This window comes from Ochotona princeps, chromosome 1 (genome assembly GCF_030435755.1).
Source record: "Ochotona princeps isolate mOchPri1 chromosome 1, mOchPri1.hap1, whole genome shotgun sequence".
Classification (NCBI taxonomy): domain Eukaryota; kingdom Metazoa; phylum Chordata; class Mammalia; order Lagomorpha; family Ochotonidae; genus Ochotona; species Ochotona princeps.
The window spans coordinates 63,458,543-63,472,411 of NC_080832.1; the positions used below are offsets into that span (position 1 = coordinate 63,458,543).

General features: G+C 37.1%; 1 protein-coding gene across 1 annotated transcript in view; it reads left to right on the forward strand.

Annotated features, from left to right (window-relative positions):
* Positions 1–13,869, forward strand: part of MMS22L (MMS22 like, DNA repair protein) — a 117,321-nt gene that overhangs the window by 5,801 nt on the left and 97,651 nt on the right. Inside the window, exons 5-8 of the mRNA XM_004580365.4 lie at positions 5,517–5,604; positions 5,691–5,868; positions 8,766–8,856; positions 10,451–10,581. Coding sequence (XP_004580422.2) covers positions 5,517–5,604; positions 5,691–5,868; positions 8,766–8,856; positions 10,451–10,581 — 488 coding nt within the window. The remainder of the gene's footprint in view (positions 1–5,516; positions 5,605–5,690; positions 5,869–8,765; positions 8,857–10,450; positions 10,582–13,869) is intronic.

Below are 13,869 nucleotides of genomic sequence, written 5' to 3' on the forward strand. Positions count from 1 at the left end.
CAGTCCCAGCACTAACCACCTGGTGTTGTGGCTTAGCCTGCCTGGCTTGCACCTATTCTAGCACTTGTGTGTGCCAGCAGTTGCAGCAGCCTAGCACAGCATGGCCCACCCTCAGTCCCAGCTTGCATGTTTACCAGTAGAAGCAGCAGCCCAGAAGAGAGTCTCCGAAGTTCCCCTACCAGGCCTGCTCCCAGCCCCAGATCTTGCATGTGTCAGTGGATGGCTATGGCCCAGACTGAGATGGCCTACCCCCAGTTTTGGCATTCGTCAGCAGCTGCTACAGTCTAACTGAGCCTGGTTCACCCCCAGTCCCAGCTCTCACCAACAAGTACACCACTCTAGTCCAGTCTGTCCCACCCACAACCCTCATGTGAACTTGTGGGTATTGTGGTCCAACCCAACCTGGCCTGAATCCTGTTCTGTCTGTCACTGCTGCCAGTGTGTACTGTGGAGTGAGAGTGCCTGACCTGCCCCTAAAGTAAGCTCACATGCCTGCTGACAGGTGCAGTAGCTTTGCCCAGACCGGGGTACCCATAGCTCTGGCTCTCATTCACAGGTAGGAGCTACAGCCCAGCAGGGGAGTCCCAAGTTCTTCTACCAGACCTTTTGCCAGCTCTGGCTCTTGTGTGTGCTGGTGGGTGCTTTGATCCAGCATTGCATGGCCCACCTGCAGTGTCAGCTGTCACTGGCGAGTTGCAACTTAGCCCAGCCACACATAACCCATACCTTGTCCTGGAGCTTGTGCGTGCCAACAGGTGCTGTAGCTTGGCATAGTCTGGCCTGTTCCCTGACCTTGCCTGTATTAATAAGTGCTGCAACCTTGCAAGGCCTGTCACACCCAGCCCTGGTTCTTGTGCTCCCCAGCAAGAACTGCCCCCTAATAGGGGAGTTCCCCAGGATCCCCTAGCTGGTCTTCCTCAAGCCCCGGATCTCACTCATGTTGGGGGTGTGTGTGGAGGGGCTGCAGTGGTGCTACTTGACATGCTTTACACTCATTTCTTTCCTTGCATGTGCTGGTATGTGCTATAGCCTGACCCCGCCTGGCGTCCTCCCAGCAGCCCCAGCTCCAGTGAGTTCTTGTCATTTGAGTTGTGTGGTCCAGGCTGGCTTGGCCTGTTACCAGTTCTCCACATAAACTGGCGGGTGCTGCAGTCCCTCAGAAGCAAACCCGTAATTCACCTACAGAATAAGCCCCTAGATCTTATTCTCTAGCGTTCTGATGGGTACTGTTGCCAGCTTGATATGGTCCACTCTCTACTCTAACACTCATGAGTGGGAACTACATCCTAGGCCAGTGAAACATGACTCTCAGCCTCAGCTTTTGTGAGCACCTGTGAGTAGCGGGCACTGCTGTTTAGTCCAGCCCAGGTCTTCCAGATCAGCAGATGCCTTTGTCTGACCCAGACCTACCTCCAACCCCCGCCATTTTCCCTTTCTAATGGACTTTTTCTTAGCTGCTTTGAGTATCTGCGCATCCAGTTGCCTGGTCCGTGGAAGACCCCAGAAGTCATTCCTACCAAATCAAACATGCCATCAGCTGCTCCCACTTTAATACATCCCCAGAATCCCTTCTCCAGGATATCTACAGCCACCAGTCCCCCTCCCCAAGACTGCAATGGCATGTCCTTGACTTGGAGTTTCCTCTCTTTCCCACTTATATTTTAAAAAGAAGAAGAAAAATGAAGAAGCAAATATGCTGGCACACTGGTGTGGTTAACACAAATTTGGCTTTAACCAGACCCAGAGTGCCTACCAGCTACTGACTGCTTTTATCCCAGCATTGTTAACACTTTCCTAGGTACAAGGCAGCCTAGGCAGTATGTGCAGCTAGGAAATTTTAAGTTTGGCTTTTAAAACACACTTAGCCTGAAACCATTACATTGTATCCACCGAGAGTGACTATAGCACTTTTTGTTAGGAACTTGAGCATTCATATGTTCTGTTCTTAGGGGTTCCTTGTAAGGAATGCCCCTTGATACTGAGGGATGGCTGTATTTGTTTAAATGGCTATTTGTTGTGGTAGCATTTTAATATTTTTCTTGTTTTCTTTAAAGAGAGTTTGTTAGGTAGGTTAGTAGTACTAAAGATTATCTGTAGGTCTTCCTGTCCTGGTCTGTAGTTATGTAAGAAGTTTGTTAATAAAATCTTGTAGCTAAGCATAGCCCTCAGCCTTCTCCCACAAAGTCCTTGTGTTTGTCTTTTTACTGTCTGGTAGATGTAGTTCTTATTCTATTTTCCTTGGGTTGCTTTCTAGTTGCGGCAGAATGATATTCTGTGTTCTGAGAATTTTTTTTAAAGGTTTGTTTATTTTTATTTGAAAGGCGGAATTACAGAAAGAAGCAAGAGACAGAGAGATCTTCATTATGCTGGTTCACACACCAAATGACCATCGCAGCCAGAGCTGAACTCATCCAAACCAGGAATATCTCCCGAGTTTCCCACATGGTTGTATGGTCCCAAGACTTGGGCCATCTTCCTCTGTGTTCTAAGGCCACAGGCAGGGAGCTAGATGGAAAGTGGAGCCACTGGCACATGAACAGGAATATATATGGGAGGCAGTGCTTGCTTGAAAGGGCAGGATTAGACTATTGAGCCATCATGCTGGCTCCTGAGAATTTCTTAGATTTCTTATTTCTTAAACACTTTTGGTGTTGCTCTTACTTGGTGGGTTTTTGGGTTTTGTTCTTGTTTCTCTGTGTAATTTATGTAATTTTTGGTCATCTGTTTGTCCTGCTATGCATCCATCTTGCATATATGAAGTAGACATACCTATGTTTAATGCAGTTGACTGGTTCACTGTCATTTCTGCCATTGAGGGTACTGAATGAGTTTTTTCACTATAGGTTCTGTGATGCAGATTTCTGCTTCTTTGAATATGTAGTATATGTTTTGTATTGTGGTAAATGCTGTAGACTTTCCATGACTGTTTTCTGGATTTTCTCGGTTTTGGTTAGATATTAAATATTATTCCAGTTTTGCTGTTGATCTCTTGTAATCCCCAAGTCTTTCTGAAGGTTGTTTTACATTTTGTTAGGGATTTTCAAAAGCAGTGTTGTGTTTAATGCTAATAATTTATAAGTGCTTTGTGAAGTATCTGAGGTTTCTTTACAATGCTAATGCATTATGAAGTTTCTTGCTAGTAGGACCTGGTATCCTCTAGCTTGAATTAGCTTTGAAAAGAATTGCTGTCTATTGCTTTTTCATGGTCCTGGGTAGTTTTTTCTCATGCCTGAAGAGATTTGTACTGAAAAACTTTGAGGACCAAGATTTGGGAGTTGGTTTACATACATTACCAGAGGTAGTGTACCACCAACCTTTTTTGTTGTTGTTGTTAATAACTTTGTTCTTTGACACTTTTGTCCTGTAACTTCATGCCTCTTCAAAATGATATTTAATGTCTCCTCAACTCAATGATGTGGGTTGGGTTTAGGTTTTTTTTTTTTTTTTTCTTTTGCCCAGTGTTACAAGTTAGAAACTCTCCAGGTGGTATGTGGGTACAATCATATGATTTTACCTTCCCTGGAATAGGCAGTCTTGTTTTGTCTTATTTCTTGTCTGAAAACTTGTTTTATGTTGTTTCTGTGCTTTTTGAATTTAGGATGGATAAAGCTGATCCTTTTATTCTTTCTTAGAATTCTGGCTTTAGAAGTTCACAGCAGTTATTTTTAAGGGAATACTGTCTTATTGGCTGAGGGTTCTGAAACTGGAGGATTGGCTTAGATCATTTTATGTTCTAATAGAATGTTTAACACTGGATAATTTGTAAAGAAGAAAGATTATTTGTTAGCTCATTGTTCTAGAGGCTGATAAATTCAAGAATAGGCAGCTGCACTTAGCAGGAGCCTCATGCCACATTAAAACGTGTATTGATGGAATTTGTAACCTGTACAAGAGTGGCCAACAGGGGCTGCAAAAATTACAGTATACGGATTGATCTACCTTATAACAACTTGCTCTTATGGTTACAAATCCATTGAGCTAACTTTCACTCCATCAACCGCTTCAAGGCCCTCGCCTTCAAAAATCATGTTTCAACCTGAGTTTTGGAAGGGACAAACCATATTCAATCCATGGCAGGGGTCATGACTTCTTAAAGGAGCAATTAAGCCATTGGTGCTGTTTAATGTGTAGATACTTACACAGCAACTTGAAATTTATATTTGTGTCAGTTTTGCCAAAGTAGTGGCCATGTTATCTTATTCAAATTCGAATATAGAAATAGATCTTTTCAGGTCTGGCATGAGGGCTCATTGGCCAAAATCTCACTTTGCACATGCCATGATCCCATATGTGTGCCAGTTCATGTCCCAGCTGCTCCACTTCCAATCCAACACTCTGCTCAGTTCTGGCTGTTGTGATCATTTTGAGAAGTGAACCAGCAGATGAAAGATGTTTATCTTCTGTTTGTAAATCTGATCTGCCTTTCTAATAAAACTAAATGAGTAAAAAATTTAGGTTGAAGGTTTATTGCCTGTATTTCTTACATATTTTTGTCTCAATTATCTTTTACATCAATGTTTTATGCATCATAGCTAGCAAATGATGATTCCTGCAGAGAATAGATGTTTAAGAGATGTATAATATCTTTATAGAATGGAGTAAGATTGAGAGAAACAAAAGAATTACTAAAAGATGTTTTTCAACTCTTGTCAGTTTTGATTTCATTCTAAATACAGTTAGTAGCTTTTCATGGATTTTTGACTAGGAGCAATAGGAATTTTAAGCAGATTTTTATTTAAAGAGGGTAAAAGGAAATGTTACGTGGTTTGGTACAGTGACTTAGGACAGTCTAGGGAAAATGGATAGTTTCAAGATGTATTTGGTTATAAACTTTGTAGGACTATGATGGATTATGAATAAGCTTAAAGGCAGTGAAAGAATCAAGGAAAACATAAGCTTCTGGTGATATTATTGAATGAAATGGAGAGAACTTAACATGACAAAGTATTGAAAAAGTCAAAGGGTTCATTGTTTGCATTATCTGTCAGACAACACTGTTGGAGTGTAGAAGCTAGTTATATTGATCGACATGCAAGGTCTGGAGTACAAAGAAGTATGAAGTATAGATAAACTTTTTCAAGTCCTTATCATGGATTAATAAAAGAACTAAAGAGATCACACATGTAAGAAGACATGTATGGGGAGGAAAGATCTCAGACTGAATCTGAAGAGGCCTCCTGTTAGTAATAAAGTTGAAGAGGAACCAGCAAAGAAGTATGAGAAAGACAAATTAGCAGGTTAGGAAGACCTGCAGGAAGTGACCTCACCAAAGTTGTATATATCTACTGCTACACCTAAGAGCAAGTTATCTGAGGACAGATAATATCCATTAGTTTGCACAAAATTGATTTAATTGGTGACCTTAATAAGAGTAGCTTTTGAAGAGTGATATGGGCAAGTACCAATAGAAAGTTTCAAGATAGACAATTGCTGTTAATCTGGCTTATGAAGTCTTTTTGTCATCAACTCTTGGTAATTATGTAAATTATGATTAACATTGTTTATTTTGGTTTCAGGGAAGATATCAACTGTGCATGACAAGGCAGACAACATTAGACAGCACTGTGTAATGTTTCTCCATTATGTTAAGGTTTTTATCTTCAGGTAGGATAAATATTTTGATTATGGCATGAATTTCTGTGTGTATTTTCCATACTCTTGTGGTTTATTATACCTGATTTTTTTTTCAGATACCTGAAAGTACAAGATGCCGAGAGTCGTGCTCCTGTCCATCCCTATGAGGCCTTGGAGGCTCAGCTTCCCTCAGTCTTGGTTGATGAGCTTCATGGATTACTATTGTATATTGGACATCTGTCTGAACTTCCCAGTGTTACCCTAGGAGCATTTGTAACTCAAAACCACATTAAGGTTTGACTTGTTTCATTTAATTTTTACGTTATCAGCCTTTTTCTGCCCACATGTAATATTTATTCAAGAATGAGACAGATCAGTCAAAAGTGCAGTTCTGCAACCAAACTACCTGAGTTTTTAGATATTTTTGCAAAACATCTCATTCCCCTCCTTGTCCGTGTGACTCATAACTTCTAGAGTTTCTGAAATAGTAAATGAATATGTAGTAAATAATTCAAACTAGTATATACTGAACCAATAGCTATTCTTTTTGTTTATGATGATGTAAAGTGTTCAGAAATTGAAAGCAAATAAACTTTTATATTCTAGAATTTGTATTATCTTGCTCTTTGCTGAAGGTTTGCATAAGCCATCATTTATATAATGAGATTCGAGACCAACTGTAAGAAAAGCACTTTGAAAATTACATAATCATGTGTAGTATCACTTTTAAAAAGTTATTAAAATTAGACTAAGAGAAAAAGAGAGACACACACGTACACATACAGAGAAAGAGAGAGAGATCTTCCTTCTGCAGGTATACTCCACAGATGTCTGGATGAAAGGAGCCTGGATCTTCAGCCAGTTCTTAATTAGGGTAGAAGGGACCTAGGTGCTTGGGCCATCTTCTGCTTCTTTTCCCAGACCATTATCAAGAAGCGAGGTCAGAAGTGGATCAGCTGGATCACAGACAGTATCCATATGGGATGCTGGCGTTGCAGATGGCATTTTTTTGTTTTGTTTTGTTTTTAAGATTTATTTTTACTGGAAAGTCAGATATACAGAGAGAAGCAGACACAGGAAGATCCTCTGTCTGCTGGTTCACTCCCCAAGTGGAGGCAATGTCCAGAACTAAGCCAGTCGGAAGCCAGGAGTCGGGAGCCTCTTCTTGGTTTCCCAAGGCCTTGGGCTGTCCTCAGCTGCTTTCCGGGCCATGGGCAGGGAGCTGGATGGGAAGTGGAGCATCTGGGACACAAAGGGGCACTCATATTGGACCCTGGCGCCTGCAAGGTGAGGATTTCAACCATAGGCTGCATGCTGGATCCATAGATGGCAGCTTCATATGCTATGCTGAAATGTTATGTTGACTGTCCTTTTATTCTTTATCTGTGGTAATCATTTGTTTGAAAGTTTCTTTTTAAATGCAATTTGTATTTTTTAACATAGTCCAGGTTATAAATAATAAAGTCCCCATAGGAAAAATGAGGGTTTATGTGAATGATTAAATTACGACAATTTATCACGTTAGTCCCTAAACTTTACTCTTTTTAATATATTTGACCTCACCAATTTGAGTAGCAATCAGATGCTAGGAACATATCTTTGCAAAAATTTAACATTAATGTAAAGATAATGTAACATAGTGTAAAAAATATTTTGTGAAATTTAACCAAAAAATTAACTTTTTCATCAAAAACCAATATATGCAGTGATAAAAAGTAAATAGATTTCCAACTGCATTTATAGACTTCATATACATAATCCACAGAAACAAGCAAGTACTTCTTTTAATTTTGTCATTTAATGAAGTTTTCATGGGCACATTGTGGGAAGAGGGATGTATTTATTTCTACTTCCTGTAAATTATGCTGGTTTCTATTTTCTAGATATCAGCTGCATAAGAAAAATGGTTTGTCCAGCAACAAAAAATTTGTGCAGGACGTTCCTCATACTAGATTTACCTTTCGTAAGTTTTTAATTAGGTATGCTTGAAAAGATAGATTATTTGAAGCTGAGAAACTCAGAATTTTTAAACAGGGAAGCTTAACAGTCTTCAAGAAATAAACATGATTGTTCTTTTCTGAAACAACGCAAAAACCTGACAAAATAGAAAGTGTCTTTCAAGACTTTGTTTATATGTTTTATTCATCTTATAAATGAAAAAGGTTTTTAATGGCTATTTTCAGTGGAACTTTTGACTATTTTTAGGAAAGTTTACTACACATTATTCATTGGCTAGCATATATTACAAATGTTTTCTTAGATTGAATTTTTAGCCAATTAAACTGCCTTCCCAAACTATTTAGTTTATATTGGTCAATAATTTCTCTGTTGAATAATCTATTCAGTATTGTCTTTTCTTGGCTCACCTTTATTTATAATGTGCAATGAGGTAGAAAATCTAGCTTTAGTTTCTCACCAATGGGTAAGTTTCTAAGCCATCTTTTATTGAGTGACCCATGCTTTCCTGCTGCTTTGAGGTACCAGCTTTACCCATGTCTTCCCTATTGTTGTGTATTAAATTATGTATTCCTGTGCTAATATTTTATTAGCATAGCATCTGCTTCTATGTGTATTTCTGATAAGGCAGTTCTTCGTCTTTGCCATTGTATTTGCTTTGATTGTTATGCTAAATATTGACTGGAGTATGATTATTGATAACCCACTTTAACACAGTAATTGAAAATACTGGCTTTTGAGTCAGACTTGGATTTGAAACTTAATGTATGATTTCAGAGGTAAATTTTTTTCAACAGTCTTTTAACCTCCATTTCTTAAGGGAATATAGTGTCTACATGATAGTCTAAGGGGTTCCTGTGTATTTGTTACATTAGAAAATTTTTCTCGTACTTAAATTCTGAAACAAAATAAGGAAAAGGTCTTAAACATTCCTTTGGTACTTTGCGGCTTTAGTAGAATCAGGTTGGTTGGAAACTATCTTTACTATAAAAGTCTATTCAGCATCTCTAAGGTGGGTGTATCTTTAAACCAACAGAAGAAAATATATCCTGCTTTGAAGTATCTTCAGTGAAAGGATCCTCTTAGGAATAGACAAATTTTTCTCTTAGCTTTTGCATGGTGGTAGATTAACTTATTCTTTATCCTTGTTCTTGTGGAAGAATGCTATATCATGCTATAAAATACCTAGTGAAGTATTATGAATTTGCAGTTACCATTGGTAATGTCATTCACAGCTTTTTCCACCTTCATGGCATTTATTACATCTCCATTTGGATATCCATTGGCTGGTCCTAGAAATTCTTCACATATTAAATGAAAAAATCAGTAAGTTTGTGGACTTTTTTGACTTACATTTGTTTTTTTTAGTCTCAACTTCCGCTGTTTTTTTAAATAGTGCAAATGATATATGCTTTCTGGTATGTATTTAAGATGTATCATAGTTATGTATTTGAAAGGCAGGATGACAGAGTGGGAGAGACATTTTCTAACAGCTTGCTCACTCCTCAAAGTACCACATTGACCAGGGCTGGGGCAGGGTGACACCGGGAACCTGAGGCTTCATCAGTATCTAATGGATGCCAAGGACCTAATTAGTTGAGCCATCATTTGTTGTTTTCCCAGTGGGTTTAGCAGAAAGTTGGATCAGAAGTAGAGCAGCTAGCATACTGATAGGGGTGCTACCATCGCAAACTTGGCCCACACCACTAGTTTGATGATGAATTTTTCACTCCCTTTTCCTTGAAGATAACTACTTGGGAACAGCTTGGCCTGTCTATTTTTCTATACTTTTTATTAGTACATATGCATAGAGGTTCATAAATAGGATTTTGCTTTTGCTTCTAACTTTGGATGGTATCATCATACTGTTCAATGTTATGTTTTGTTTACCTGTATTTTTGAGGTCTCTTCATGTTAGTACAAACAGTTCTACTTTATTAAGTTGTTGTATATTTATTATACTTAAAAATCTATATATAAGCTATTCTGTAAAACAGAGTGTTAAAAGTACAGTAGTCATTGCAGCTTTACTTTATATATGCTACTAATTTACTATACAGTGAATCTGGTTTATATATGCAATTTGTGAATATACCTTTATATTCTCTTTCTACTTGTGGATGGTTTCAAATAGTTTCAAATAGTTTTTTTCCTCCAGCTCATATGTGGGGAGTAAAACTAAATCACATTTTTATTTTGTAGTTTCCTGGTTATTTACATAATTTTGTGTTTATAGTCATTCATTGGTTGATAATGGAAACACATCCTGAGAAATTTTTCACTAGACGAGTTTTTCATCCTGTGAATAACCATGTTCTTAGAAAACCTAGGTTATATAGGTCCATCCGTCATGTGGCTTCTTAATAGAGTCAATATATGCAATAAGCTGTCTACAAATACCTAATTTCCTATCTCATGGATTCTAACAAATTTCCTCAAAACCATTCAAATGGACTAATTCTGATAATAGTTACACAACTTGATTATATTACCTTGATTTGTTCTACTTCAGTTTACAAAATAACTAAATGGGTTCAATTTATGAGCATTTGTTAAAATAATATTTTAAAAGACTGTTAATTAGCTGTTTTGGAAGAAGGTATTCTGGTGTTTCCCTTTTTTTAAGTAATCATTAACACTTTTCATATAGTATTCATATAGTATTTCATCCAGTATTTCATGTAGTATTCATAATACTCGGAAAAGGAAAGTCTTAAGCAGTAGTTGGCAGAATGGAAAAAATTTTTAAATATTTATTAGTGCTCATATAAGACAGCTGTTATTTTAGGTTGTAAAGGAAATTTTTTAAACATTTTCAGTTTTGTTATCGTTTAAAGGTATATAATCACTTACTCCTTCTGAGTTAATTCCAAAAAGTATATTGTATTTTTAAATAGAATTTATTTTATTGTGTTTTCAGAACAAGTTGTATACAGTCATCAGTTTATGAATCTGGCAGGTGATAATCTAACCAGTGTCAGCCTATTTGAAGAACATTGTGAAAATCTCCTTTGTGATTTAATAAGCTTGTCACTCAACAGGTATGACAAGGTAATATTTTATAAGCTTCTTTGTACTTTTGATACTTAATGTTAATAGTCCTGAAGGATGCTGTTCAGTCTGTAAGTTTAATCAAAAATAGTTTACTTGTTAATACTTTTAATTTTATACTTAGTTACAGTTATGTGGGAGCTGAAAGCAAAAATAATTTTGGTTGAAGTATTTTGAACAGATTAGTAATTAGTAGCTTACTGTTTGTTTTTCTTTTTTCTAAATAGTGTTTCTTTGTAAAAAAAAAAAGTGGAAATGATTAGAAGTTAAATTTTAATTCACATAGGAGGGTTATTATAATAAGCTCTTACTGCTGTTACATAGTTACAGCTAAAACTTGACAAAGTTTCCGGTTTGCTCTTTTCATAAAAGGTCAGTTTTTATTGAATTGCATTTGCTGTGAAATGTTCACTGGAGGCAGTGAATTTGCTCCTTTAAACTTTTTAAAATTTAATTTAAATGCAGGGTGGGAAATAGTGAGAGATAGAGATCTTAAGTCTCCTGGTTGACTTCCCTGAAAGCTGAAAGAGCTTGGGCTAGAGCGGGGGCTGGGCCAAACCGCAGAATTCCATCTGGGTCCTCTGCTTCCCCTGGCACAGTTAGAAGAATCCAGACCACAAGCAGAGCCACTAGAGCTTGAACTGGCTTTGGTATGTACTGGTGGCATCAGAAACTATGGCACTCTGGCCACTACAGATTTAAGGATGTTACAGAATATCATTTTGAAATAGTGGAATTTTATCATTTATTATCACTTATAATGCAGATATAAATGCTTCTTGTGGGAAATATTTATGGAAATGGATTATCTTCAATTTTTAAAACTTAGATTGTTTCCTGTTTTGTATTTGGTTCATGTGTTTACAACTAATCAATGTCTTGAAAATTGATGTATATTTATAATTGACAAATTGTATACTCCTATAAACACTATGTTTTGGAATGTGTGTACATTGTAGAGCAACTAACTTCGCATACATATTAGTTTGTTGTGGAAACAAAGTCTGTTCTTCAACTATTTTAAGAATACAGTGCATTGTCACAGTGTTTGTTCTAAAATAGGTCTCTTGAATTTGCTCCTATCTGAAAATTTTGTTGTTTTACCAGCTTCACCACCAACCCCTTCTGCAGCCTCATGAAACTGTCATTCTACTCTCTGCTTCTGTGAATTCATCTGTTTTTGATTCTCCATATAAATGAAATCATGCTGTATTTGTCTTTCTGTGCCCAGCTTATTTCATTTAATGTGTTCTGTCAAGTTGCAGGTGATAGCATTTCTTTTTTAAGACTGAATTACATGCTTTTATATATATGATATATATACATATATATATCACATTTTCACTATTGACTTATCTTAGTTACATTTAGGTTAGCTCCGTCTTTTTGTTTTTCTGAGTAATGCTGCAATAACATGTAATGCAGATTTCTGTTTAACTTACTGATTTCATCTTCTTTAGTTATATACCTGCTAGTGGATTACTGGATCACATGGTAGTATTCTTTTGGATTTCATACAAAACCTTACTGTATATTATGATGACTATATTGATTTATGTCCGTACCCAAGGTGTACGAGATTCCTTTCCATTCTTGTGAAAACTTACTATCTTTTTTAACAGAGAGAGAGGAAGAAATGTTTTCTGCTAATTCACTCTCTAGTGCCCACAGTGTCTAGGGCTGGGCCAGGCAGAAGCCAGGGAGTTAGGAACCCCATCCATGTCTCCCATGTAGATGACCAGGACACAAGTGTCTACTACCTTCCTGCCCAGCCATGTTCATAGGAATCTGGATCAGGAACAGAGGTTGGTCCCAGTCTCAGGCTTTCAGATATGTGATGGGACCTTCCAAGCGATAACTTAATACCTGTCTAATTTTTTGTTTTTGAAAACTCTTTTAGCTCTTTACAGTTCCTTCACCCTTCCTAAAATTATTTTTTATTGCTTTTGAATTGTTTGAGTCCTTTGTATATTTTGGGTATTAGTCTCTTACTAGTTGTATGTTTTGCAAATATTTTCTCTCATTGCATAGTTTTTTTTCTCTTCACCCTGTGTACTTAACTGTGCTGATTGTTTTCTTTTAGTTTGATGTGATTTTTAGCTTAATGTTTTTTACTCTTGCTGCCTGTAGCTTTGGGGCCATATCCAAAATTGTTGCCTAGACTGTTTCTGTGGAACTTTTCCTAATGTGTTCTGATACTTTTATACTTTCAGTCATACCCTTTAAATCTTTAATCAGTTTTGTATTGATTTTTCTATATTAGTTATAAATCCATTCTTGTGCATGTGAATATGCAGTTGTCCTAATATTTATTGAATATGCCTCTTTTTCCTTTGTATATTCTTGCAAACTTTGTAAAAAAATCATTAACTATATGAATGTATGTCTTTTGTTCTGTTCTATTTGTCTGTGTTGTCTTTTATGCTATCACTATCTTGCTTTGATTAATGTAATTTGTATGTGTTGGTTGAAGTCAAGTAGTATGATGCCTCCAGCAATGTTCTTTTTGCTTGATTGGTTTCTCTTTTTCGGTATCTTGTGTGGTCTTATATGAATTTTAAGATTTTTTTTTTCTATTTCTGTAAAAAATGTCATTGCATTGTGGTAGGTATTATTGCACCGAGGGTATAGGTCACTTTGGGCTGTGTGGACATTCAGATAGTGCTTACCCTTCCTGTCTGCGAGCACAATTTGCCTTTCTTTCTCTGTGTGTCTTCATCAGTGCTCCTTGTCATTGTTTTTTGGTTTTCATAAGACAAATATTTCACTTCCTTGGATAAATTTATTCCTGACTTGTTGTTGTTTTAACTTTTGTACCTTTTGTGAATCAGATTGTTATATGTGATTTCTTTTTTTGGATAGCTCATTATTAGTGTATAAAAGCTGCTGATTTAAAAAAAGATTTATTTTTTTTAAATTGGAAAACAGATTCATAGAGAGGAGTGACAGACATCATCCACTTGCTGGTTCACCCCCAAGATGGCCACAGTGGCCAGAGATATGCAGGTCAGAAGCCAGAAGCCTGGAACCTTCTGCAGGCCTCCATGTGGGTTCAGGGTCCAAGGATTTGGGCTGTCTTCTGCTGTTTCTAGGCCATCAGCAGAGAGCTGGATAAGAAGTACAATAACTGGGTGTCAAACCAGGACCCATATGGGATTATTGGAGCTGCAGGCTGAGGTTATACCCCACTGTACACATAGTGCTCCCCCCAAATTTTTGTGGATTTCAACTGTACTGCATTTGTTCTAACAATTTTTTATATTCTCTGGATTTTCTTATATAAGGTCA